The sequence below is a fragment of the Myodes glareolus genome, chromosome 1 (genome assembly GCF_982192425.1).
Source record: "Myodes glareolus chromosome 1, mMyoGla1.1, whole genome shotgun sequence".
NCBI lineage: Eukaryota > Metazoa > Chordata > Mammalia > Rodentia > Cricetidae > Myodes > Myodes glareolus.
The window spans coordinates 109,690,614-109,718,613 of record NC_142026.1 but is presented as its reverse complement, the minus strand read 5'-3'; the positions used below and the strand labels follow the sequence as shown (position 1 = coordinate 109,718,613).

The window sequence follows — 28,000 nt, the reverse complement described above, 5'->3', positions numbered from 1 at the left end:
CCACCAGTGGTAAAAACAGAGATGGTAACAATTTCTGATGCCTCACAAAGGACAGAAATCTCCACCAAGGAAGTCCCCATTGTTCAAACTGAGACCAAAACCATCACATATGAGTCTCCACAGGTACAAAAGCTCAAGATTTGGACTGTTTGAATTCCCTTTTTGTTTAGTATGAATACTTCTGTTTCCAGAGTCTTCTCCGTTTCTGACTTTGACATAGCTTTTCATACTTTGTAGGTGTTCCGGCAATGTAACCTGCTCCGTTGCTGTCTTAGATTTAGACAGAGAGCTATAGGCAAATGGGTGACCTCCAAAGGACTGGGGATAGAGCACTTCTAGTAATGTGAGGCTAAGAGTTCAGTCTTTGGTTCTTAGGGAGAGAAAAAACCTCAATTAGAGAGGAGGTGTAAGTATATATCGATGACTTAGTTCTTATGTAGGGAGCCATACATATGATTAGTTAAGACAGGCAGCACAAGCCCTATATCCTGTTACTGTAGGACCCTTCTGCCTTGTTGTACGTATCTATGGGTACATTCTTGGGAAGGAAATGATCTTGCAACGTTTACTAGATGTGATAAGTTTTATGCATTGTAGTATTATAAGGATCTCCCTGCCCTGACTCCATGAAAGCAGACCGAATAGAGTCATGCTTTATTCTGATATTAGAGACCCGCATCGCTTTCTCCCCTTTCTGCTGGGTCATTTTTCTTAGAAATTTGCAGTTATTTCCATGGAATCAGTGTCAAAGTGACTACAAGAACTGTGTGCTGGATTTTAGGTTTGCAGACACTGGTTCTGCAAAGGTTTTTAAATAAGTAGTCTGGCGAAATTGCTTAGTTTATTTTGCTTTGCCACCCAAGCTTGAGAACCTGAGTTCAGATCCCTATTCATAGCTGGGGTTATTCATGCCTGTAACCCCAGTGCTGGGGGAAGATCCTTGGGTTTGCCTGCCAGCCAGTGTAGCCAAATTTGAGTTAGTTATCTTCAGGTCAAGTGAGACGTTCTGTCTCACAAACAAGGTGACCTACGTTTGAGTAAGACACCTGACATTGTCCTCTGACCTCTACAAACACATGTGCATGCACACATACACACAAACAAAATGGGTTCATCATTTCAAAATGGACCTGTGTAAAATGTATGTAATAAGTGCTTTGCCTTTCTCTGGCCGGATTGCACTGAGGTGAAGGATGTCAGGTCTTAAAGTAGTTTTTTAAGAGACTGAATGTGTTTATGTATGCAGTATGTCTCAAAAACAAGTAGACAACAATGAGGACTCTTAAGAGAGACATACATGGATCTAATCTACATGGGAAGTAGAAAAAGACAAGATCTCCCGAGTAAATTGGGAGCATAGAGACCTTGGGAGAGGGTTGAAGGGGAAGGGAAGAGACAGGGAGGGGAGCAGAGAAAAATGTAGAGCTCAATAAAAATCAATTAAAAAAAGAAATAGAAAAAAAACAGTTTCAAGCATGTTATCCATATGTGTGCATAGATCCCGCATAAGAGCAAACAGATTTCTTATCATGGGCAGGTTTGTGAGAATATTGTTCTTACGCCTGTGTTGTGGTAAGTAAATACCTTTAGCATCTCAGATGTCCGGGACAGTCCAAGAGGAATATCTTTGTGTTGTGTTAGGAAGTAGGCACATAGATTTGCGATCATAACGTAAGCAACCTCGCTGTTAATTTACTTTGTTATTTTTCATGATAAACTCTAGAATCTTCTGCCTTTTCCACTGTTAAAGCAAACAAATAAAAATAGCTCCTTTTAAAATATATGCAATGGGATATATATATATGCTATATATATTGTGTGTATGTATATGACATACATGGAGTATAGACACTTATATTAATATATACACTCATATGTATATACTCATGAGATGCCAACTGTTATAAGAACTATGTAAGTGTTACAAAATATGTTAGGGATAAGCAAATAACCAAATATTTAAGTTCAGTTTGTCCTCATCAGGTTCTGTTACTAGTAATCTGAGAAAACATTTACCTATTTTTACCCACCTGTGCTTAAAAAACAATAGCAAAGTCAGTACTTCTGGTCACTGTGGAAACTTCTTCACCTGGCTCTAGGGTTTCTTTTTCTAGCTTCTACAAATGTCCCCAGGCAAATCCTGTTCACCGCTGTATGACTTGCAGTCTCACCTTTACTTCACTCTGCTTCCTCTTTCTGCACAGGGTTTGTTTCTGTACACTCACTGTTGTTCACAGCTCCTCTTTTCAATGCCAGCTGCTTTCTGGACCATGAACCACTACTACCAACATGCAAAGGACAGGCAGATAGCGTCTCCTGCCAACTGTGGAATCTTAGAAGATGCATACTCAGTGGGCGGGGTCTTTTCTGACATGACGGAAGTTAAGCATTACTTTGTATTTTTCCTCCAACTATCCAAAGATTGATGGCGGGGCTGGTGGTGATTCGGGCACGTTACTGACTGCACAAACCATCACATCTGAGTCCGTGTCAACAACGACAACCACACACATCACCAAGGTAAAGCAATGTAGGGGAACCCTAGGGAGAGAATGGTACATGGCAAACAGATCTTTTCTGTATTATTCCTTTGTTCCTATACACACTTCTGAGTAATACACAGACAGTGCCAGTGAACTAAATAAAGTATCCAAGAAATTAGGCTCCAACAACAAATGTGTTTTGAACCAAATTACAGTTTTGTAAAGTACAAGGGGGTAAAAATATGACTATATTTAAGACAGCTACTGGACAGAAGGAATATTTTAGTAAAATTGTGAGACGTCTCTCATTTGTTTAAAGTTCTAGTATGTTGATTTAAGACATTTTACCCAAAACCTTTTCTAAACTTGTAATACTATATAACCAGCTCATGTAGTCCTTGGCCTGAGAGCATCAGCTGCATCTGGGGCTTGGATGTCGAAAAGTCATGACTTCCTCCAGACCTATTGGAACCCTGGGAAAAGCTTCCAGCTGATTCTGATGCACTCCAGTGTAATTCAAGTCTGATTTTCTAGTATTTAATTTTGCTTTTATTTTCACATTGGATTGGTGCTTTTAGTAGCCTTAAATATATCTGTTATACCCTTTCCATTTCATGTTTCAAGACAATAACTTAAATAATAAGCAAAAATAGTAAGAAATTTTGTGAATTAAAAATGCAGATACGTTGGTACTCAATTTAACAAATGTTCAGGTGGTAGAGCTAGTGATAAGCTTTATTTCTTAGTTAAGTGCCACTGCGTGTGATTGGTGTGTGGGTTGTAAAGGTGATAGAGGTTGCCTGAGTGGTTTTTTTTTTTTTTTGGAACTTTGGTATTGTCTGTGTTCTTTGCAAAGGTCTCAGAGGATCTCTCTGGCCTTCTACTTCTCCAGCCTGCCCCAGACATTCTTAGCTTGCACCTGACCAGTACCACTGTGAGGCAGTTCATTAAGGGCCTCCTTCTCCCCAGTCTTTCTACACAGCCTATGCACAGCGTCTTCTGTGTCCATGTGCACAACCACACTTGGAAGCAATCATCAGATCAAACTTTTAATGAAAATATTATTTGTTTACTTTAAATCAGATGCAAGGGTTTTTTTTGTAATTTCACTAAATCAAATGAATGTCCTACTAAATGAATTTGTATGACTGTAATCAAGCATCAAAAGTGCAGTATCAGTTTTCTAAATCAAAAACACATCCAAAATTTTCATAGCTATAAATGCCAATTATTTCTTCTTTCTGCTCCTTTTCAAAAATTGGCCAACTGATAGGGAAGAAACTTAATGAATGTAATAGATTGTCCCAGTGGAGTTACTTAGATTTTTTTTTTTTTAAAAAAAGACATTTGTTCCATTTTAATCTCACCAGAATCTTGGTGTTTTAAGGACTGCTTTCAAGTAAAGGATATGCATGGACACTGTCACTTTAACAGTAGGTCTCTGTGGAACTGAAAAGCATAGCATAAAAAAACACCCAGAGCCTGATTCTGGTATTAAGATGGTCAGAAGTTGAAAGTCGGGCTTTGCTGTTATTCTCTGCTTGTCAGCTCTGGTTATTGTTTTCTCTTTTTCTTCTTCTTCTTTTTTTTTTTTTTTTTGTGATCTCTAGACTGTGAAAGGTGGAATCTCTGAAACAAGAATTGAGAAACGCATTGTGATCACAGGAGATGCAGCCCTTGATCACGATCAGGTAAGGGTCTTGCCTGTCCCATCTGTGCCTAGTTACTTCCTGGTGCATCCTAAGTATGGCAGAAGGACACCTCACAGCCTGTCCTGTGAACTTTCCTAAATACACCAGCACAAAGCATGAAGTAATGTTTATCTTTCACTGGGTTGACATGCAAGATAATGGGGACTTCTGGTGAGCAGTAGGAATTCACATTGGCCTGATTTAAAGACAAGTTGTTAAATACTTTAAAACAAATGGCAGTAAATGACAGTGCCCAAACAAACAAGCCACCAAGGTTTCTTATGCTTGGTTGTTGCATTTTCAAGTGATTTTTGTAGCATTAGAAAAGTTGAACTAGTGACTGCTAAGTATTTTTCCTGTGACAATTTGGGGTAGTCAAGGGAAGGAAAGATCTCATATTTCTTTCAAAATGAAAATTTATATTGAACCTATTTTTTTTTTTTTTTGTTTTTAAAACCAGAACTACGTTTCAGTTCTGAGATAGGTCAATGCTTGGTTATAAAGCAGGCAGGTAAGAAGTGGGGCTGCTGGAAGCTTGATTTTAGACTAGCCGCAAGTGATGACAAGAGTGTCTGCCTGCCTGCCTGCCTGCCTCCTTCCCTCTTTTCCTCCCTCCCTCCCTCGTTTACTTTCCTACTCTTCTTTCCTTCCTTCCTCCTCCTCCTTCTTCCTTCCTTTTCCCTCCCTTTTCTTTCTTTCTTTCTTAGTTTTTCTTTTTGATTAATTTTTAAAAGGAGAATAAGGTATTTTTCTCCACAACTTGAAGAAATGAAAAGAAGGTCTTAGCAGACCTCTTCTGTTGGAATATAGGGACAAATGATAGACACACAGCTTTGAACATGGTGCCCAGGAGGGCCGCTATATGAGATAAGAATTGCTTGCTTGAGAAAGGCTCTGTGTATGACCAGAAAGGATGGAATTTTGTGACCTTTGTAAGCCTGGTATTTTGATTACATGTTTCATAATGTTTGGGATCCATTTGTTTGCCTGTTGGTTTGTTATATTTTTAATTTCTGGGGGTTAGAGATAAAGATTGCCCCAGATGCTAAGTATGGACTTAAGAGTGGGGGTTCCTGGGAAATGAGAGCGCACTGGACATGGAAGAACTGTCTGCGGAACTGACACCTCCGCCTTCCCACACAGTCTGGACTTCCCTGACTCAGAGGTGCAGCATACCAGACTCTTACTTTTTCCCTGACATTCTTGCTCAAGAAGTATATTTATTAAATTCCTACAGTGTTCTAGGCAAGAAGAGTATTTTCCAATCATTGTTTTAGTCCTTTCCCTTTCACACTTTACAATGCTTCCCCAGCTGGGTATCCCTCAGGTTTTACCTTTTAACCTGTTTGCCTTGAAAACTCAAGTTTATATAGCATTGCTTGTAAAAGGCAAATATCAATAACAAATATGAAACATGTGGTTCCTAAAATAACACAATTCTATTTAAAAAGGGTGATTCAGTATCCTTAATGTTAATGTGAGAGCACACTATCTCTTTTATGCTTCAGCACTGCTTAAGTGGTGTCCAATCTGCATAGTTGCCGCCAGATGCTCATGATGGGCCCATTTTCTCCTTAAAACTGTACTGGGATCCTTGGAACTATGTACCTTAAATGAAGAAATTGGTTTCTTGACAAAAACTGATGCTGGTCATATAGTGACTAATACCATTCCCATTTTTTCTAGTTCCTTCCTTTTGTTCAAAGAAGTTTTAGTATTGGAAGATTCCTTTATTTGAGGGAGACACAAAAATGTCTCAGTTTGATATGTCTGATAGGCATACTCCCATAGAAACCAGCTTAGAAGCTCTTCTTTCTCTGCTGGTCATAATTTGCTGCTCCATTCCAGGAACGAAAAAAAAACTACACTATACTTATTCTTAGCATATTTCTTTCTAATAAAATAGTTCTCAGCCTGGTATGGTGCTGCATGCCTGTTGTCCTACATCATGTCCTACATCTCAGGAGCTAAAGTAGAAGGAGCCCAAGAAGTTCAAGACTAACCTGACTATACTGAGACCCAGGTTCACTTTTTTTCCCTATCAATTTGGCAGTATGATATTTCTCACTGTCTTTATTATTGTTATAGTAGTATCTTATTAACATTTTATTACATTAATGTTAATTAATTTTTTAAGATGATATGCAATGAAACAAATTACAAGCATAATACAGACTGAAGAGGTGACTAAGTGATTAAGAGCCCCTGGCTCTTCTTCTAGAGGATCCAGGCTTCCTTTTCAGCACTCATTTGGTGGATCTGTAATTTCAGTTCTAGGAGATCTTACACTCTGTTCTGTCCTTTGTGGACACCAGCATACACAGGGTACACAGGTATACATGCAGGCAAAATAACCCATACATATAAAAACAATAAATTAATATGTTCTGGGTGTTGATTATGGCTTGTCCTCTTCTCCTTTACTTTGTAGCTTTACCTAGATTTAATGAACAAAGCTCCGGAGTATACTCCACGCCTTTGTTAAGGTTTCTGTTGCTGTGAAAAGAAACCATGACCACAGCAACTCTTATAGAGGAAAACATTTAATTGGGGCTACTTAGGGTTTTAGAGGTTCATCATGGTGGGACATGGCAGTATGTAGACAGACATGGTATTGGAGAAAGAGCTAACAGTTCTAAATTTTGGTCTTCAGGCAGCAGGAAGTGAACTGAGTCACTCTGAGCATAGCTTGAGCATATGAGACCTCAAAGCCCACCCCAACAGTGACACATTTCCTCCAACTAGACCACACCTACTAATAGTTTCATTCCCATTGGGGGCTGTTTCTTCAAACCACCACACTCCATAATATTATAGCAGAGAAAAAATGCAACATGATCCAGTAATATGTTTGTTCCTAAAGATAGACACCAGAGCAAAAGAAATGTTGCACTGCTCTTCACTGTTTTCAAATACATAATTTCCTTCTGAAATAAGGTGATCTATATCTTCGAGGAATATATTTGTTTAGGATTCTTTCCTAGACTTTGTTTTTCTGTGGGTTTTTTTTTTCTTTCAGAACTTCTTTGCAAATGAAAATCTCAATAATTAAGAAAGATATGTCTCCCTCTTAAAAATAGGGTCTTTGCATGTTACATAGTTTGCTTTCTGAAGTAGAGGTATTCTTCTTTCTTGTTGCCTCATCTTTGAAGAGACTGTGGAGCTGTGTAGTCACAGTCTGGAGCCTCCCCATGTGCTGCTGGTGCTGACTACTTGGGGTTGAGAAAGAACCATTAACCTTGGATCTCCAGCTGCAAAGTCTTGACCTGTTGTCAGACAATGTATTTCTTCTTAATGATTGTTTTTATTGTTATTATTGTTCTTTATTTCTGTCCCCTATAAGTTTATGGGCATTTTTTCTTATAATGTTTTAGTGTAATCTTTTTAAATTCAGACAATTACTTAGAGTCCTAGATGACAAAGATTAGAAGACATGGTCCCATGTCTTGGAGTTTCCAGCAGGCAGCAGGAAACTACTATCATTTGTAGAGATGAGGCATTATACTTGTTAATTGACATCATTTCTAAATTCTTACAACAAACCTCAAAATGAGCTGTATTGCCTCATCATTAGTCTAAGCTTCCTGGTGAAGTTCTATAAAGCTCAGAGGAAAACCACATTCTTCTAATACCACAGTGAGTACAAACCTGGATTTCAAAGCCAGTATGTTTCTCCTATATGTGTCTCCCTTAGAGGTACACAGGAAAGTCAGGAAGCAGAGAAAATGGCAGGTGTTTTCTGAAATGATCAGTGAATCCAATTTAAGTGATTCTGTTATTGTAAATGAAGACCACAAGAACAGTTTGGCTGGACCTTTTGTGTAGTAGATGAAGGTGCATGTATTCTGCCATTTTTAGGCAGAACCAAATAACTCAGCTCATGATTGTTGTTCTGATCCTGGTAGGCGCTGGCTCAGGCCATCAGGGAAGCCAGAGAGCAGCACCCGGATATGTCGGTCACAAGGGTGGTAGTGCACAAAGAAACAGAGTTGGCAGAGGAAGGAGAAGAGTAAGGTAAGTGAGCCTGGCCATCCACAGCCTTCCCTGTGACCACTCTGTGATCCTGTGCTATGCAGTTTTATATCAGGGTCTTTGGATGATTTTCTTTGTTGTGTTGTTATCATCAAGCGCGCCTGCTCAGATGTATGTAATCAGAATCTCTGGTCTGTTGGCTGTCTGCTGCAAATGACTGCTAGCAGTTGACATTCCTTCTATCTGTCAAGCATGTGATTGTAATCTGTAATTAATGTTCACACTGACCTTTGGAGGTGCTGTTATTTTTATATTTCAGAGAAATTTATCTTATATGAGAGATAATGAGCTAAGTCTTTAAAATCTATATGTTAAAAATTGCATATCAAACAATGATCTATAAAGAAAGCATAATGCTTGTATTACTTAAAAGTTGAAAGTTTTAGTTGGACCAAGGAGGGAAAATATTGATAAATGATGCTTAATATAACCAACAGTAAAGGATTAATATTCTCAAAAAGTTAAGAACTCTAAAGAAGCTGGGCGGTGGTGGCACATGCCTTTAATCCCAGCACTGGGAGGCAGAGGCAGGCGGATCTCTGTGAGTTCAAGGCTAGCCCAGTCTACAAGATCTAGTTCCAGGACAAGTTCTAAAACCACAGTGAAACCCTGTCTCGAAAAATCAAAAAAAAAATTATAAAAAAAATGAACTCTAAAGAACTTTTAAGAGAATTTAAACACTTCTAGAGAAAAAAAAAACGGGGTGAAGATTACATAGGTAAATTGTGTAAAAACTAAGTGAACTATAAACAAAAATCTTTGGCCTTACTGTATTGCTTAAATTGGTGAAAAATTAAAGTCAATGGAACATTTTTACCCATATGACAAAAATTTATGTCTTAACCAGTGTTGGAAGGTTATGAGGTGAAACCATATTCACATACTGATATATGTTATTTCTTAGAAGACAGTTGGGAAAAACCTATCTCAAAACATTAAACTGGCCTATCTTTAAACTACTTTTAAGAACTTAGGTGGGGGAGTTCAGCAAGTAAACGCTCTTGCTGCCTTCCTGCTAGGCAGTCTCTCTCATCCCTGGAACTCCCTTGCTGGGAGAGAAACAACTCCTTCAGGTTGTCCTCTGACATTGACGTGTGTGCTCTGGCAGAAGAGTCCCCTTACACAACCATCTGTTGCACACACAAAATAAATACAATAAAGACTAAAATCAGTAAATTTGCTTAAATACTGAGGGATGTTTGCTGATATTCCTCTTCAGAGTCTATTATAGTGTATATTTTAAAAAAGACCTTGGTGTCTTTCATTCCCCTTTTTCTCTCTTATTTTATTAATTTGTATCTGCTTTCTCTTATAGTTAGTTTGGCTAATAGTTTATCAATCTTACCAATTTTTCTAAAAGAACCAACTCTTTGTTTTATTGATTCTTTGTATTGTTTTGTCATTCTTTGTTTCTATTTTATTGATTTCAGTCCTAAATTTGATTATTCTTCACTGTACTCATTGGGTATGAATTTTTTTGTTTGTTTGAGAACTTACAGTATGTCCTTAAGTTACTAATATGAAATCTTGTCAGTTTTTTTTTAAACAGTGGAATTTATCAGTGAGGGGCCTATATGTAACTATAGTGACACTAGTGTTAGTACCTCATTAGCATGAGACCAACCACACTTGGGTACTAGTAGCAATACATGAGATAACTTAAATGACAAGTGGTATGAAATTAGTTAATACACTAGTTGCTTCCATGCAGTGACTAAAGAATTCTTGATGAAGTGCATAATTATGACATTTATCTGTTAGGATTTTATAAAACAGGTCTTGTCACATAGAATATACAGCAAGATTACTTTTAAAAGCCTGTGCTTTGAACAGTCAGAGGGCCGATAACTCAGGGAAATGCTGAGGCCACGGAACATTCATCTTTTGCCTGGTATAGTAGAACTGTTTGCTGGTCCATCTGAAGGGTGTGAGGACCCTTACTAGGTCACAGCCTCAGTGCTAAAATTTTTATTTTGCTAATTTCGTGGGCATGAGATGATATATAATTGTGATTGTAATTTTAGCTTTTTTCCTTTTTTTTTGCGTGATTCTTTGTATTATTTTGTCATTTGCTTGCTTGTTTGTTTCTATTTTAGTGATTTTAGCCCCAAGTATATTTTCTTTGTTTCTAGCACTTAAAACTTCAGGTTTATATCTTTTTTAGAGGTAGTTTCTTTTCTTTGTTTTTTTTTTGTTTGTTTTTATTGAGCTATATGTTTTTCTCTGCTCCCCTTCTACTCTCTTCTTGATCTCCATGCTCCCAATTTGCTTAGGAGATCTTGTCTTTTTATATTTCCAATGTAGATTGGATCCATGTATGTCTCTCTTAGGATTCTCATTGTTGTCTAGGTTCTCGGGGATTGTGATTTGTAGTCTGGTTTTCTTTGTGTTATATCTAAAAGCCACTTTTGAGTGAGTACATATGATATTTGTCTTTCTTGGTCTGGATTACCTCACTCAATATGATGTTTTCTAGATCCAACTATTTGCCTGATATTTTTAAGATATCATTTTTTTTCTGCTGTGTAGTACTCCATTGTGTAAATGTACCACATTTTCCTTATCCATTTTTCAGTTGAGAAGCATTTAGGTTGTTTCCAGGTTCTGGCTATGATAAATAATGCTGCTATGAATATAGTTGAGCATATGTCCTTGTGGTATAATTGAGCATCCTTTGGATAAATACCCAAAAGTGGTATTGCTGGGTCTTGAGGTAGGTTGTTTCCTAATTTTCTGAGAAATCACCATGTTGATATCCAAAGCAGCTATACCAGTTTGCACTCCCACCAGCAAAGGAGGGGTGTTCTCTTTGCCCCACATCCTCCCCAGCAGAAGTTGTCATCAGTGTCTGAGCTTAGGCACTCTTAACAGGTGTAAGATGGGATCTCAGAGTTGTTTTGGTTTGCATTTCTCTGATGACTAAGGATGTTGAACATTTCCTTATGTGTCTTTCAGCCATTTTAGATTTCTTTGTTGAAATTTCTCTGTTTAGGTCTGTACTCCGTTTTCTTTATTGGATTATTTTTTCCTTTGATGACTGATTTCTTGAGTTTTTTGTATATTTTGGAGATCAGCCCTCTGTCAGATGTGGGGTTGGTGAAGATCTTTTCTCATTCTCTAGGCTGCCAGAATGCTTCTCAGTTTCATGAGTTCCCATTTATTAATTGTTTCTCTCAGTGTCTGTGCTACTGGGGATATATTTAGGAAGTGGTCTCCTGTGTCAATGCATTCAAGTGTACTTCCCACTTTTCCAATTTAGTGTGGTTGGTTTTGTTGTAGGGAGGAGCGGGCCACATCCTGCCACCCGAGAGGAGCATGGTCCCTTCTTCGTTCCTTCCCGTCCTGCTAGCTTACACCTGAAATAATTACACAGAAACTGTATTCATTTAAACACTGCCTGGCCCATTAGCTCTAGCCTCTTACTGACTAACTCTCACATCTTGATTAATCCATTTCTGTTAATGTGTATCACCACTTGATTGTGGCTTACTGGCCTTGAGTCTAACCAGCGTTCATCTTGGAGAGGAGAGTCATGGTGTCTGCCACACTGCCTTCTTCCTCCCTGAATTCTGTTCTGTCTACCACACCTATCTAAGGGCTGCCCTATCAAAAGGCCAAGGCAGTCTCTTTATTTAACCAATGAAAGCAACAGAAATACAGAAGGACCTCCTACAGCATTTCCCCATTTTCTGTTTAAACAAGAAAGGCTTTCACTTTAACATAGTGAAATTACATATAACAAAACAGTTATCAAGCAAGAATTACAGTTACAATATTTATATCTATTTTATCTTTTATCATAAATAAGGAAAACTTTTAACTACCTATCTATTATTCAATTCCATCAAAGACTCCAGAAAGATATAATATTACCTAAGTAAACAAGAAGTAAGAAACTTCCAAAATTCTAGAAATGACAGAGACATCTCGCTGCCTGTACAGACACCCAAAGATCTTCTGTACTGTTGGGGCATCCATCTTCGGCCTACAGGCCCATAGTATCCAGCAGACATTTCCATGAAGCAGGAAAATTCAAAGACAGTTCATTCACTTTCTTCTGTATCCTGCAGAATGTCTCACAGACTCTTTCATGAATCAGGAACCTCGAAAGAACATCTCACCTTTAGGCAAGTTCAGCAGTCCTCTTTCTGTGGGTTCTTTGTGTCCAGTTTATGCAACAGTCCAGGCAAGAGTGGTTTCTTGCCCAGATGGTTAAACTCCATAAGGAGCCTTTTTGATGCCCAGCCTCCTCTTGAAGTAGCTGGTGCTGCCAGGAGCAGACATGTCTCATTGTCATGAAAACCCTAAGTTATTAAAACATTTAAAATGCCGTATTCTGTAGTCTTTGAAAGATATGAAGAATGCCTATCTGACTGAAATATATCTATGCACATCTAGAAAATCTAACTAACATGACTACAAACTTGACTATTGTAGATGATTATCTATTAACCTATATTTCTTAATTATACATTACATTTTTAAATGAACTACGCAATCACAATACTTTAATCATGATCAGAAATCCATATACATATAACAAGTTTGACCTTAAATTTATATCAATAAACCAAGATTTATACCAATGCAAATTATTCATATCTATATCATCTCCCCCTTTAAATGTAAAAGAACATTTATAAACAATATTTGGAAATATGGGCACAGTTGTTTCTCTCCAAACTGGTTCATGCTGTATGGGGGCACTGTTATTCAGGTCTTTCATGGTATGAACTGTGTGTTAAGTTCCTCTCAGTCAGCAGTTGAGCAAAGTAAGTTTTTGAGGGTGTTTTCAGCAACCTTTTAGGAGGGTGTGGTTTATCATACCCTATTGGGATAGAAGCAATCCACAGGGTCTCATCCTCTGTGAAAACAAAAGAAGAACCTCTTTTCCAAAGCATCATATCCTTAGACTCAATTTCTGAAGTCAAGATACCTTTATAATATACAAGCTGGATTAGCTTAGCAATGAAATGTCTGTCTGCATTTAGCTCCTTCACAGTCAAAAATTCAAAGAAAACACAATTATACATAGAATCCAGACTCTCTGAATTTTCCATTTTTACGTGGCTTTTCTTTATTTCTTTTAATCTGTAACTATCTGTACCCTGTCTCTTTAAAGACTTTACCCTTTTTTTTGCATTAACTTTATGACTTTTTAATGCTCTTTTTCTTCTCTCTCCTAAGCCTACGTATGTCTATTTAACACTATGACCCATTTAGAGGTCTTTTATGTCTGAATCTGTCCTATTGTGAATCTGTAATTCTTACTGTCTAGGAACATTTTTGATTTGCAGCTTTAAATCAATAAGTGCTTAAGAATCTAAGCTGTGACATTCCTAGGTCAAAAATAGGTACTGTGGGCTTGCCCCACCCAGTCCAACGTGGCAGAGCTGCTTGTGCCTCTTGAGTCAGAGGGCTGTTCTGAATATTGGCTCCACTTCTCTCCAGTTTCAAAATGGTGAACGTACCATTCCTTAGCTCTGGGGCCACCAGGTAGGAGCCACACTCAGCAGTTTAATTCTGAGACTGAGCGTGCAGCACAGAAACTCTTTTCATCCAAGTTACATCCAAATCTGACAGGCAGAGCACTGCACAGCCTGGAAACATCTCTCTGTATGGCGGCAGGAATCCGCCTTGCTCTCCTGTTTGCCTAAGCCTGATCCCGCCATCCGCCCAGGTGCAGGTGGGGAGCGCTGAGCATGGTCTCAGAGTACTTTCTTCCCGATCCCGAGCGGCACACAAACATCCAGTCCCACAAAAGTCATTGAAATGCTTTATAGCCTGAGTTCACGCTGGCGGCACAGCTCAGGAAGCTGCGTTTTAAAAACGCTCAGCTTTTTTTGCTGCTATGGCTGCTGAGTCAGGGAAATTTCTCTGCGACACCTGGCCAGCAAACAGCAAAAAGCTGTGTTAAACTCTATATTTGTGTCTAGAATTCCTTTTCAAGCCCGCTCAGGTTTTTAAGTGGATCTAGTAGACCACGTTGGGCTCCACTCTGTTGTATGAGAGCAGGCTGCGTTCCCGGTGCCTGGCTAGCTTAACCCCCGAAATAATCACACAGAAATCTGTATTAATTAAATTGCTGCCTGGCCCATTATCTCTAGCCTCTAATTGGCTAACTCTCACATCTTGCTTTAACCCATACCTAATAATCTGTGTATCACCATGTGACTGTGGCTTACGGGAGAGATTCAGCATGTCTGAACTGGATGCTGGCTCCATGGCATCTCTCTCTGACTCTGCTTTCTTTCTCCCAGAATTCAATTTTGTCTACCAGCCTATCTTAAGTTTTGCCCTATCAAAAGGCCAAGGCAGCTTCTTTATTTAACCAGTGAAAGCAACAGAAATACAGAAGGACCTCCTACACCAACTTTTATTTTGAGGTCTTTAATCCATTTGGATTTGAGTCTTGTGCATAACAGTAGATATGGATCTATTTTCATTCTTATACATGTTGATGTCTGGTTATGCCAGCACCATTTGTTGAATGTGCTTTCTTTTTTCCATTTCTATTTTTTGCCTTTTTTTTTTTTGTCAAAAATCAGGTGTTTGTAGGTGTGTAGATTGATATCTGGGTCTTCGATTCAGTTCTATTGGTCCTCCTGTCTGTTTTTATGCTAATACCTGGCTGTTTTCAGTACTGTAGCTCTGTAATAGAGTTTGAAGTCAGGAATTGTGATGCCCCCAAAGTTCTTTTATTGTACAGGATTGTTTTGGCTATCCTGTCTTTTTTGCTTCTTTATATGAAGTTGAGTATTGTTCTTTCGATGTCTGTGAAGGATTTTGATGGACATTTTAGCCCTAAAATTGATTATTCCTTGTTGTACTCCTTTGGGTATAATTTCTTTTTCTTTTTCTTTTTTTTTTTTTATTTTTTCAAGAACTTACAGGTGTGCCCTTAAGTTACCAATACTAGATCTGGCCCTTATTTTATTATTTTATTTTATTTTATTGATTTGGCTGTGCTGTGTTTTCATTTTCATTCAATTCTAAAATGATTTTAATTTCTTCCTTAATTCCTATCTGATCTCCTTTTTCATTCGGGGGTGACTTGTTTAGTTTCTATGAGTTTGTAAACTTTCTGTTATTTCTGTTATTGTTGATTTCCAGCTTTAACCCTGGTGGGCAGATAAGATGCAGGGTGTTATTTCAAATTTCTTCTGTCTGTTGAGACTCGCTTTGTCTCCAAGTATGTGATCAATTTTGGAGAAAGTTCCATGATATGCTGAGAAGGTTTGTTCTTTTGTGCTTAAATGAAAGTATAAATGTTGCTGGGTCCATTTGATTAATGACATCATTTAGTTCCAGAATTTCTGGTTTTAGTTTTTGTTGTTGTTGTTGTTGCTTTTGTATAAATGACCTATTAGTGAGAGTGGGATGTTAGAATCTCCTACCATCGTGTATAAGGGTTAGTATGTGGTAGAAATTGTAGTAGTGTTTCTTTTATGAACATAGGTGCCACTGTGTTTGGTCTGTAAATGTTTACAATTGCAATATCCTCTTGGCTTTTCCTTTGATGAGTATGTAGTATCCTTCCCCATCTCTTTTGTTTGGTTTTGTTTTTGAAGTCTATCTTGTCTGATATTAAAATGGCTACACCTACTTGTTTCCTGAGTTCATCAGTATGAATATCGTCTTCCATCCTTTTATCCTAAGGTGGTTTCTGTCCTTGATGTTTGGATATGTTGCTTGAATGCAACAGAAGGATGGCTCCTGTCCACAGTTGCCTTTCTGTAGATATCGCGATTGGGTTTTTTTTTGCCTTTAAAAACCTAAACGTACTGAAAGTTAATGCTGCTGTTTCCTGTTGTACTTGGCACAGTCACACCAGCAGTAAATTTAGACTCTAAATGACTTATACAGGTATCTCTGGAGTTTTCCCTTCAGACACCTTATAACTTTATGTGCCAAAGGAAACTTCTTTCTCTGATCCAGTCTATTTGGTGTTCTGTATGCTTCTTATACCTCAATAGGCATGTGTTCCTTTAGCTTAGGGACATTTTCTTGTATGATTTTTTGTTGAAAATATTTTTGTGCCTTTGAATTGGGTTTCTTCTCCTTCCTCTATTTCTTTTACTCATAGATTTGGTGTTTTCATGTTGTCCCAGAATTCCTAGGTCTTTTGTGCCAGAATTTATTTATTTATTTGTAAGATTTAACATTTTCTTTGACTGAGGTATCCTTTCCTTCTATTGTGTCTTCAATGCCTGAGATTCTGTTTTCCATCTCTGGTATTCTGGGTGACGTTTTTGTTAGACTTTCTAAATTTGTTTTTTCCAGTTTTGCCTCAGTTTGGGTTTTCTTTAGCAGTTCTGTTTGTACTTTCATGACTTGAATTGTTTTCATCGCTTCATGCCACTTGTGTTTTCACAGACTTTATTAATGGATTTATTCATGTCCTCGTTAAGGACCTTGAACATATTCATAATAGCTGTTTTGAAGTCCTTGTCTTATGCTTTAGCTATATTGCAGTTCTCTGGGACTACTGTAGTAGGATTGCTGTGTCCTGGTGGAGACATAGTGTCTTGTGTATTAATGATTTTGTTTTTCTAGGTGTTGATTGTGCTCTTGTTTGCGATGAATGTTTTCTGTTACTTGATTTCTTTCTTGATTTTATGAAAATATGGTGGCTGTGAGTCACTTTGTAGGGAGTGCTTCCAGGTCCCTGCCAGGTCTCGTATGTTTCTAGGTGTTGGGGACTGACACAGGAAATGGAGCTGGGCTAGAATGGGGGCTCTGAGAAGGCTCTACAGGAAGGAGGAAAGCTGGGTCTGCCATGGGATTTGCTTGAGTACACAGGAGTAGAGACAGAGGCAGAACAGGTCCCTGCAAGTGGTCTGCACCGGACCTGGGCATGAGACTGGGGAATTAGCAGTGGAGGACCAGAAGGAGAGTAAGGATATCCTACCTGATTGCCATGAAGGTATGGCCAGAGGTCGCCTCCTCCCCTTCTAGAAAATGCCTCCAGGCGCTGATATCTGACTCAAAGGGATGGGGTAAGGGAGGAAGACTAGGCCCCTGGAGCCCCACATAATGGAGGCAGACAGGGAGGACAAGCCTGCAGGTGGGCTGCTTTGGGGCTGGTAATGAGATTGGGGATTGGAAATGGATGGAGGACAGGAAAGGAAAGTGGAGATGACACAGTCTTTTAAAAAAATTTTAAAAAGAATATAAGACAAAAAGACAGTAGCCACCGAAAAACACTAATACCTTCATCCTCTCAAGTGATATGGCATTCTGATACATTTTTGAATAAATGAAGTATTTAGATTATTCCTGGAACTTATATTTACTTTGAATTAATATGTACATTCTTTGGTTCCTCCTGAACAATGTTAAAATGTGCATTTTGAATAAACTGACAAGAATTGGAGGGATTTTTTTTTTTTTTCGAAGTACCTGTCCTGCAGGATACAGCTCTTGTTAGATTCCTTGATAATGTATTGAGGCAAACAAGTCTAAGGTCACATGTAAGATAAACAAGCTAGATAGATTTGGGAGGATTGATTGATGTATTAAGATATTTAACAAGTACTCAGAAATGCTTGGGTGGGTTAGACATTAAGAATTTGGCCCCACTTATCACAGGAAGACTATGTTCCAGGAAAGGAGGTGTGACTGTTGGGAGGCATACAGGCATACTGTTAAGGTGTTCTGAAGGACTGCCATCAGTGCAGCCTGTCATTTGGAAACAAGTCAGAGTGTGAAGTCTCAAGGGAAAGAGGAGTTCTCAGCACTTCAACATTTGTACCTTCTGACAGGCTACAGTTCATCTGGAATGTTTACCTTTGCTGCCAACTGTCAGGAATCAGTTTGTCCTGCCTCAGTTGTCCCTCAGTTATCCTGCCAGCATCCCACAGAGGCAGACAGCAGGTAGCCCAAGATAAGCAGCAGGACCAGGACAATGTATATCCTATAGTCAGAGAATAATTGCTGTCTGCAGTGTATATTTCTCTCCCCTCATGTCCCTTCCTAACCTGGTAGAAAAGCGCTAAGGTTTCTATAAAGATCTGAAAGTAGGGCAAAGGGAATGCCCAAAATTGGTCAGAGAACAGCTTGCAAAGAAGAACTTCCCAGGTCTACCTTTCTCTGCTGGGGTGGGGGTGGGGCAGCCTAAGGCTTTTAAAAGGAAAGCATATTTCGGGTGAGCGAGCATTCAGTCTTTGTGACTTTTTTGTCCTTTCAAGGCTGTTCCCTCTGCCAACTTATCCCAACTGCCTTTTTATTAAGGCTCAAGCGGACACAAAATATTAACAACCTGCGTGTCTGGAGTGGTATATGTTTTCAGAGTCCTAATCAGGAGAGGAATTCTGGCTTTTTGTGATCTGTAGGTGTCACACTGAGTCACACATAGACAGGTGTTGCGACTCAGCTTCTATTGGCTTCACCAGTTCACTGAGCTTCAAATGAGCCTTTTTGAAATACTCCATCCTGGAGTAGCCACTGCTGTCAGGTAAAGTGAAGTGAACTCCCTTTTTATCAGAGCAGTGAGAGCCAGAGTAGGAAATGATGGAGGAGTGGCAGCACATCCATTTCCTCCTTTTGTTTATTTGTTTATAATGCATAAATGTCTTAGTACTCATTTGGTATTAGCTAGCTGTTGTTTTCCAGATATATCAAATATTTTTCTATTGTATTTGTTTAATTACACTAGTCTATTATTTAAAATTAGAACCATGTTACATTTAGTTTTATTATAGATTATTCATGCACTGCTTTTACACTAAAATAGAAAAGCTGGTTAGGGTTGTATATATTTTTAAGCATAGCCAGTTTTGTCTGAACTGCTGTGGGATGTCAAAATGTTGTTACAGATGTGGGTTAAATATTTCTGAACTACCTAACAGAAGAGGTCAGGATGTCATTGCTGTCACCCACACAGCAACACCAGCTAGTCCTATTTCCTACCCAGAGTGTGGCTTTGGATATAGTCATTAGTGACAGCTTTTCCATATGAAACTGTTTTTGTCTGTTACTAAAGAGAGGTTATAACTTTAAAGGGGCAGAGACTGAAGATAATATTAGTGGTCCTTAAAGGGGCTTTGCTGAAGAATCCTTCACAGGAATCTCTTAAATCAATTCCCACACAATATACTTGAATCTATTCTAGAAAAATTAATTTGGATAAAAGTCACTTCAGTTTTTAGTTTTCTTATAAAGCCAAGTAAACAAATAAAAGCCATGCTTTATATAAGAAATACCATGTTTAAATAATCTAGTTTTTTTAAGGTAAAGAAGTATTACATTTGCTTTTCTCTCATGGGAAATACATAAGTGGAGAAAGAAAAGCTGAATTTAAATGTGAGTGAAAGGTCAAATTTCAGATTTCAGTTATTCTTTCGCTGGTATCTTGTGCATTTGCAGGTGGAACCAGGCATTTGGTGTGATAGGCTGTCTGGAGATAGCTGTATAGTTAAGAGTTTGGAAATTGGGAGTTTTGGGTCTACGGATTCTCATTTTAAAAAATGACTGTTGGCCCTAAAGAATGGAGTGATTGAGCTGATGAGATTAGATGCCCTTCTGTGTCCCCCTAAGGAGGGGAGATGGCTGCAGCTCTGTGAAATGTAAGCAGACACCCTGAGCACAGAAATTACTGGGAGAAGCATCTTAAACGGACTGTTTCACAGACAGACATTTTTGTGACTTACGATCCTAGCCAACTTTGAACTGAGTTTTTGTCTGATAATGAAGTTGTATTAGTGTGCCTTCCACTGGGTGAAGTACTATAAAGAACATGGCTCACAAGGGCCACTCAAGTGTCAAAAGAACATAGAGCCTCTGTGGTAGGTCTCTTCTATTTGGGCAGCTCCAGCAAACCAGGAAAAGTAAGCACTTTGTTGCTTCTTAACCGTGGTATGATACCCGCCTCCCCATTTGGGAAATGGGGAGAGCACTTTCTGTTCAAATAATTTTCAGCTTCCCTGAGGTGACCGTTGTGCCCACAGTCCTGTTCATCTCTCAGCTCCACATTAGTCTTTGCTTTGAGGGTGTGCTGGTGAGAGCCAGCCCTGCCGTGTCTCAAAAGCTAAGGTGCGGGCTTGGGAGTGGGGAGTATGCCAGGACTCCTAATGCGTCTACTGGTGCAGCATTGTCAAAATGACACCAGGTCCTAGCACTGTAGCTATAGCATTGGTGCCCTGGAAGAGCACATTCTTAGTGTGGCTGGTGACGGTGAAAGTAATGGGGACTCTATGGCCTCCAGAAGGAGTCGTGGCCACCTTCAGTCTGTAGACCACATTCTGTCCACCCTTTGTTGTTAATACAAACACTTCAACAATTGACCATTTCCTGATCTAGTCTAGTGGAAATACAGTATATTTGCGTTTGGGGTTTAGGATTCTAATAATACAAATAGAAACTGCTTGAGATTTAAAAGTAAACATCCAAATTAAAAACAAAAGAATAAAAAGTTCATCTTTAGAATGCCTGACTACACAGAACTCATTTGTAATTTCAGAAATAATAGAAAAATATTTTATCTGTTTTGTACATTCCTGATTCTATTACTGCTTTATAGTAATTGAATTTGCTTTAATTTGAAGATCTTTGCATTATTTTTGCATTGTTTTTTTTTCATTTTGTAAGAAAACAAAAACAAAGTTTTCATTTTTATTCAGACTTCTACCTGGATAAGTGCTTTTAAAAACCAGTTTACTGGCTCACTTTCTGGAGCTCAGCAGTTTGAAGATTGGGGTGTATGTGAACCTCAAAACTGAGGCTGTACCTTAAAAGTGAGATCATGACACTTCTGTACGTGACCTGAGTTTTTCAACTGCTCCACAAGGTGCACTGGGAAAGGGAAAACAGATCTCTGAACCTTTGAGAGTTTCAGGCCAAGCATGGGAGCAGCACGTGCTTTTAAAGGATTTGAACATGGAATTAGACCTACAATGAGGTGTGTAGCCACACTGACCCATTTTCACATTGGCCAGAAGAGGGGGCACAAGCTCAGGAGTGACTGTAGGAGTTAGAAATTATTGCAAACATTGCGTAATCCAGGTGGTTTTTGTTTGCTTGATCACAGATCTTTGCCGTTGTTGTTTTGTTTTGTTTTAAGACAAGATTTCTCTGAAGCTTTGGAGTTTGCTCTGGAACTCACGTTGTAGACCAGGCTGGTCTCGAACTCACAGTGATCTACCTGTCTCTGCCTCCCAAGTGCTGGGATTAAAGGTGTGCACCACCACACCTAACTTGACCACAGTTCTAATACATAAAATATAATCCATAAACTTAATAGCATTGACCTTATAACAAACCCTATAATGTGAAAATGAAGATAATCAGTGTCTGTCAATTTGCACTAATACTATTTTAAAAAAATGTGTCCAGACTTCTAAAAATATGAGATAGAATGCTATCTTAAAGTTTAAAAAGAAAAAAAAGGAAAAGGTTAGGCATGGTGGTGCACACATTTAATTGCAGCACTTAGGAGGTAGAGGCAGAGATCTTGGTCTATAGTAAGTTCCAAGCCAGCCAGGGCTACAGAGAAAAAAAAAGTAAGAGGGCTGTGCACTGGAGATGTGACTCAGGGGCAGGACACTTATGTGGTATGCCCAGTTTTTGTCCACCCCAGCACAGGCAGGGAAAGGAAGAGGTTCCTGAAATACATTGGTTGGCTCTTACCTAAAGGTATGATGCCTCGCTTTTAATTCAGATAAGTGTCAGCCATTTAGACCCAGAACGAAAACTTGTCCCATACTAAGTTTACTTCTTCGAGATACAAAAAGCAAAACGAAAACGTCTAATGTATACATGCCAGTGACATTAGGGGTTCCATGCTTGTCTCTGTTCTTCCTTAGTTCAGAGCCTAAATGCTTAGGGAATACATGCTGTGTGTAAATGCAGTAAGAGCCACGATCCATGGATCTTTAAATAAAGAGCTATACAAAGGAAGTCGCTGCTCACCCATCTAAAACAATAAGGAGTCCGGGGTTTCTGACTCTGACGGGCGCTTTATTAGCTAATAGTTAACTTACACAGGTAAAAATGTATTGATTGCATTTGACACTAAAATGCAAATTTTTTAGAACCTAAAAGCTGCTTGGAATTCTAGAAGCATGTTAAGGTGGCCATTTGTGATTTTACCAGAAAGATTAGCCTTTTATACCTTTTTTGTGATTTCTTTATGATTGAATAAGAGTGAGGGACGTTTTAATGTGTGTCTTCATGTGAAGTCCAGTAGGTCTTAAAGATTTTTCTTCAGTATATATTGTCTTCAGTTTCTGACCCATTTATAGTTTTCCTGTAATATAACAGGAAATATTATTGTATATTACTTGTAAACAAGTAATTTCTGCTCTCTTTTCCAATTTTACGACATTTTTGATGGAAACAAATTTTAAAAAATAAAGTGATGCAGAAACTAGATTGAGAAAATGTCATAAAGAATCCAAAATATCATTTTTACTATAGACTTTCAGAGATAACTAACATAAACTTTGTTTTTCCTCTCCAAGTTTAATAATGTATCTAACCTATTATGTCTAAAGTATTATTTCTGTGGATGAAGAGGTTTGTTTTCTAATGTAAACTAGTCAGATGGGACAGCTGTGTCAACAGATGATAGGTTTTCACCAGGCAGAGCAGAAATACTAGATGTCAAAGTGCAAGAAGAGGTAGGGTGACAGAGGTCTCAGATAACCCTCCAGAGCCGTGGTTTTTTTTTTCCCCTGCCTAGACTCAGGCAGAGGTGCTAATGAGTGATGAAATAGCCTAAGGAAGACAGCAGGGTGGGAAACAATGGATTATCCTGCCACGATAATTAGGAGGCTTTAGTATTATCTGTGCTGCTTCTAAATAGTGGGGAGTATTTTTTCCCTATTAAGAATTTTTATCTCACCAATCATGTACATTCTGATTTATTTTTTCCTTCTTCTGGAAGGAACATTAATGTCCACTGTCCTCCTCTAAAATTAATATATTTGTCAGAGTTTTGCCAAGTTGAAATGCAAAATGAAACAGATACATCTAAAAATCTTTTGCTAGCTCAGGTATGGTTAATCATTTCTAGTCCTTTGTGCTATCTGCCTTTGACTATGGGCATGCAAGCTTCCCCAAGACTATGTATTCTCTCTCTTTCTCTCTCTCTCTCTTCTGATACATTCGATTTCTTTTTTTTAACCTGTTAGTCTTGCTTAGATTAGATCCCTTTGTGCTCACTCACAGATCCATCCTATAATCCTGATGGTCCACACAGGCTGTATGCCTCCCCCACATCCTCCTTTTAGGTCCCAAACTTTGTAATTATATACAAACACTCTTCTTTTAGTGGTTTTTTTTTTGTTTTTGTTTTGTGACAAGGTATCATTATTGTAGCCTTGGCTGGCTCGAAATTCACTGTTTATACCAGCTTGGCCTCAGAATCGCAGAATTCCACCTGCCTCTGCCACTTGGGCATCCATTTGTCCTTAGTCACCACAGTCAACTACTTTTGCCTACCCTTACTCTTTGGCAACAAATCAATCTGAGTCTTCCCATTTCGTAACAACAGCTGGTCTTCCCCATCTTTTTTATCCATCCCTCAGCTGTCGGGGCTCCTGACCAGAGTTCTAGCCTCTGTTCCCCTTCACCTTCAGCATGCTCATTACACTGAAATCGCAGCAGTGCTTCCAAACTATGAACCCAGCTATGTCACACATCCTCAGGACCAGAGGAGAAACAATTCCCTCTTCCCTGGGTGTATGCTCTGCATAGCGACCACCCCCTTGCTCATGCCTCCCTTCCTCTCTTCCTCAGCTCTGTACTCTCCTCTGGGTCATTGCAGTTGATCTTTGGCCAATTCCCATCCCCGTTTCTATTAGCCCAAGTTCATACTTCTCATTCCAGTGTTGGGGAACAGACCGGATGTAGCTTATGTACCTTACTACCCCATCACTTACGTACCTACCTTTGTCTCGACTGGTGTTGCTGCAGCATTCCATTGTCTATTCACCTCTATCTTCTCTCCTACATAAATCCTTAAGTCCATCTTCGCATCATAATGCTCTGTTGTAGCATGAGTAATAAAAACCCAGAGACAGATACTGGAGTTCAGGCTGAAGATCAGAAAAGCAAAGCAGCCAACCACTAGAGAGACCTTTTACCAAATCTTCAGATTGAAAGGGTGAGATCCTGTCTCCACGAATCCTCAGACTCCACACTCCACAGAGTTCCCGTCTCTTCCCCCTTTATATTCCTCTCTCTACCCAGCCATATTGCTTCTGTTTCCACCTCCCTAGTACTGGGATCAAAGATGTGAACCACCACCACCTGGATCTATCTCTGGATCGGTATCCCAGGGTGACCTTGAACTCACAGAGATCTGTCTGCCTCTGTCTCCTGTAGGAGGGCCCGCCCACATGTTCGTCCTGGCCACCTGGCTCGCTTAGATTCGAAATAATCACACAAAAACTGTATTAATTAAATCACTGCTTGGCCCATTAGCTCTGGCTTCTTATTGGCTAACTCTTAAATTAATTTAACCCATTTCTAATAATCTGTATATCAGCAAAGTTTCAGCTTGTCTATCTCTACCAGCTCCATGGTGTCTGCCTCTGTCTCCTTTTCCTCCCAGCATACAGCCTAGCTTTCCCTACCCAGTTCTGTTCTGCCCTGCCATAGGCTCAAAGCAGATTTTTATTCATTAACCAATAAAAGCAACACATAGACAGAAGGACCTCCCACACCAGTCTCCTGAGTTCTGGAATTAAAGGTGTGCCACTTCTCCCTGGCCTGTATGGCTGACTAGTGTGACTGCTTTGGCCTCTGATCTTTACACAAGTTTTATTTATTTATTAAAACTTCAATAATATACCTCTATACTCTATACCTTCTGTGTCTCTTCACTTGTTCTCAGCACCTGAAGTAATCTTCCCTGTTCATCTTAATGAAGTAAAAACAGACTGACTTTGCCCAAATTTAGCTTAAAGCCGACACTGGTTAACTTATATTTTTATAGCAGTGCACTTCACCTGAAGGGGATCTATGTGTCACTCACTACTCCTCTGTTAGATGCCTGGAACCAAATAGTACTGAATCCTCCATGCCTTTTCAGTTAAGGGAAGCCCTTTATGACTTCCTTTTAGTGTATCTGAATTGCAAATACCTCTGCTCAGGCACTTTGGGACCATTAATAAGGAAAATAGGGGCTACTTGAATGCAGCTTGTATGAGGCCATGACATTTGACCTAATAACCAACAGAACTTAGTGATGAATCGGTAAGTAGCATATCCATACTGACTCATAGTCGGGGTGGGGCTGGGGGAGCGCATTGTGCTACTCAGAATAGCCCTCAGTTTCAAACTTTAGTTTTGAATTTCCCATTTAATGTCTTTGGACCACAGTTGACTCTAGGTACCTGCAACTGCAGAAGGGAAAACCAGATAACAGACACTGGGACGTGGGGGAGAGGGGGTTATACTATGTGTGTCGTCTCTTTTGTGGTAATTACATCATGTAGTATGGTCTTTGTTGTGAGCTCTATACTTGCCAATTTCCCAGAAATTGTAAGGCATCTAAGTTTGGAATGAGCTGTCATGTTTGTTTTTAGTAAATACATTATTTCCTGTTAACGTAGGCAGGTAACTGTTGATTACTTGATTGAAAAGTTTGATTACTTAACTTTCTTCTATTCAAGTCTGTTTTTGGAATAAGCTTTATGGTTTTTTTTTTGTTTTGTTTTCTTTCCTAGAGAGTCATTTTTTTTAAGCAACATTCAACTTCATGAATCCGAAGAACTTTTACCATTCCAAGTCTTAATGCCACACCACTACTTCAGCAGTTTTGTGGTACAACTGGTAACGATGACCAGAAGCCTGAAGAATTAAAATGCCAACACCAAACCTTACCTTAACAGCTCTGGTCCATACTGTTCCCATGTATCTCTAATATTATTTGTTTTATAACCACTTCTAAATATTCTTTCTTCCTCTTTTCTTTCTGTCCTTTTTTTCTTTTTTAATTCTTTGGTTTTTGTTAAGAGTTTTGTATTTGTTTCCTTTTCCTACCTGTTTTTTATGACTCATTTGCTCAAATGACAGTGAACAAAGCCAGCCCTGGCTGGTAAGGTGCTGTTCACTTGAACAGGTGCTGTTATATGGAAAGGAAACTCTGACTAATTTAGATAGTGGTTTTCTCTCTTCGAGGTCGTTTCCATTGAATTCGTACAGTCAGAATCTGCAGTTTTCAGACTGCAGTGAATGTACTGCATGAGGACACATTAATACCAATTCAGAGCATTTCTTACATCTTGAAATATTTCTAATATTTGGGAATTTCACAATGGATGATTTTTATATTGACTTTCCAGTCCTGTGACTTTGTATTTTAGTAAAGTCAGAGACTCTCTAGACTGGAGAATTACGAAGCTCACTGACCAAGCACTGTGTTCAGAGACCGTCACCCACAGTGCAGTACTTCTCAGACATACGCTTTGCCACAGCATTCCAGAACAGGAGGAGAACCACAGAACGTGCCCTTCTCTTTTCCTACTAAAAGAAAATCAGGCAGCTTAAATTAAAGCCTTAGTGCTTTCTTTCTTAACCTTTCCAGTTTCAGTCCTTCCCATTATTTGAACACTTGAGTAGAACACTTGCTTTGTATTAAACTTTGTCTACATGTAAAACTGACCTTTTGTTACTGAGCAGGTATATCTCTTTAAGATAGTTTGATAACTCACAGGTTTGAAGATGCTGGGGATAAGAGGGTTGGGGACAGTGGTGGGGGTTCTGTTGGTTATATGAAAGCTATTCCATTTAAAGCTGACACCAGAGACCTGATAGGGACTTATTAACTGTATTGAACATGTTTTTTATTTGCTTTTGACTGTATAGTTAATGATGCCAGGTTAGATTTATAGCAGCTTCAAGTTGTATTAAATGGTATTTTGCTTTATGTAATACTGTTATAAAATAAAACTTTGTTTATTCTATAAACTTGTCACTTCTTTTTATAAACATCAAAACTGGAATGCTGTTTTTCCATCAGAAAATATAGTATTTTAAAAAGTACTTAATAGCATTTTGAGAGTGGTTAAGCTCTGTTTTTGTTTGTTTGCAGCTACCAGCATCAGTGATCTGAACTAGTAAAAGCATTGTGGAAAGATTCGTTGCACCTCTTTATATGGTGCTTCTCGCTTGTTTGACCCTTTATTGGTGTACAGTCAGAAAGATTTCAGCTGCACCATCTGTGCCTTGCTGCTGTGCTCTGTGTCCTACTTTATTTTATGTCCATTGTGTCTCCATGCACCCGGTGGAGCAAGCTGGCTGAGGGACTTCATCCAAGTGTAATTGGAATGGCTGACTGGGAAGCTCTCACCAAGGCATACCACATTGTACAGAAAAATGGTCAACAGAGTACAATCTTTTTGAAATGTTATATAGAATTCTTTATGTAGTCATTTAAAATGAGCACAGGAAATATAATTTGCAAAGCTGTCTTCTTTGAGATCTGTTCCCGCTAAATTATGTCTCAACTTGTGAAAGGCCTTTCTCACATCCTCTCCAATTGTTACAGAAACAACTCTCCAGAGAAGGCTGTCTCAGCTAGCCAAATCTTGGAATATTATGAAACCAAATGTGCTTCTGTACATATATTTTCCATCAAAAAGTTAGTATTATGGAACTCATTTAAAAATCATCTGCTGACCTTCCTGTGAAGGGGACTGAGAATTCTCATGTATGTGGATCTACTGATTATACCCAGGGTGGAAAGTACCTCTGGCGCCTGTGGACCAGGCAGTGCAGTCAGTGCAAGGGGTCAGCACGGACAGGGATCCTGGAACAGTCAGGAACATTTTAATGAGATAGAACCCA

The 28,000-nt window shown here is 39.0% G+C and overlaps 1 protein-coding gene across 26 annotated transcripts in view; it reads left to right on the top strand.

Moving 5' to 3' along the window:
• The window catches only part of Epb41l2 (erythrocyte membrane protein band 4.1 like 2), a 180,524-nt gene extending 153,403 nt beyond the window's left edge, over nt 1–27,121 (top strand). For 15 of the 26 annotated variants that reach the window (XM_085689605.2, XM_085689587.2, XM_085689597.2 and 12 more), the window contains 5 exons: nt 1–123; nt 2,422–2,520; nt 4,094–4,174; nt 8,080–8,188; nt 25,879–27,121. In XM_085689605.2, the coding sequence (XP_085545731.2) occupies nt 1–123; nt 2,422–2,520; nt 4,094–4,174; nt 8,080–8,187 (411 nt within the window). In that variant the 3' untranslated portion in view covers nt 8,188; nt 25,879–27,121. The remainder of the gene's footprint in view (nt 124–2,421; nt 2,521–4,093; nt 4,175–8,079; nt 8,189–25,878) is intronic. The other 11 variants (XM_085689615.2, XM_085689611.2, XM_085689591.2 and 8 more) reach the window with 2 other exon arrangements.
• Nucleotides 27,122–28,000: the final 879 nt, after the last annotated feature.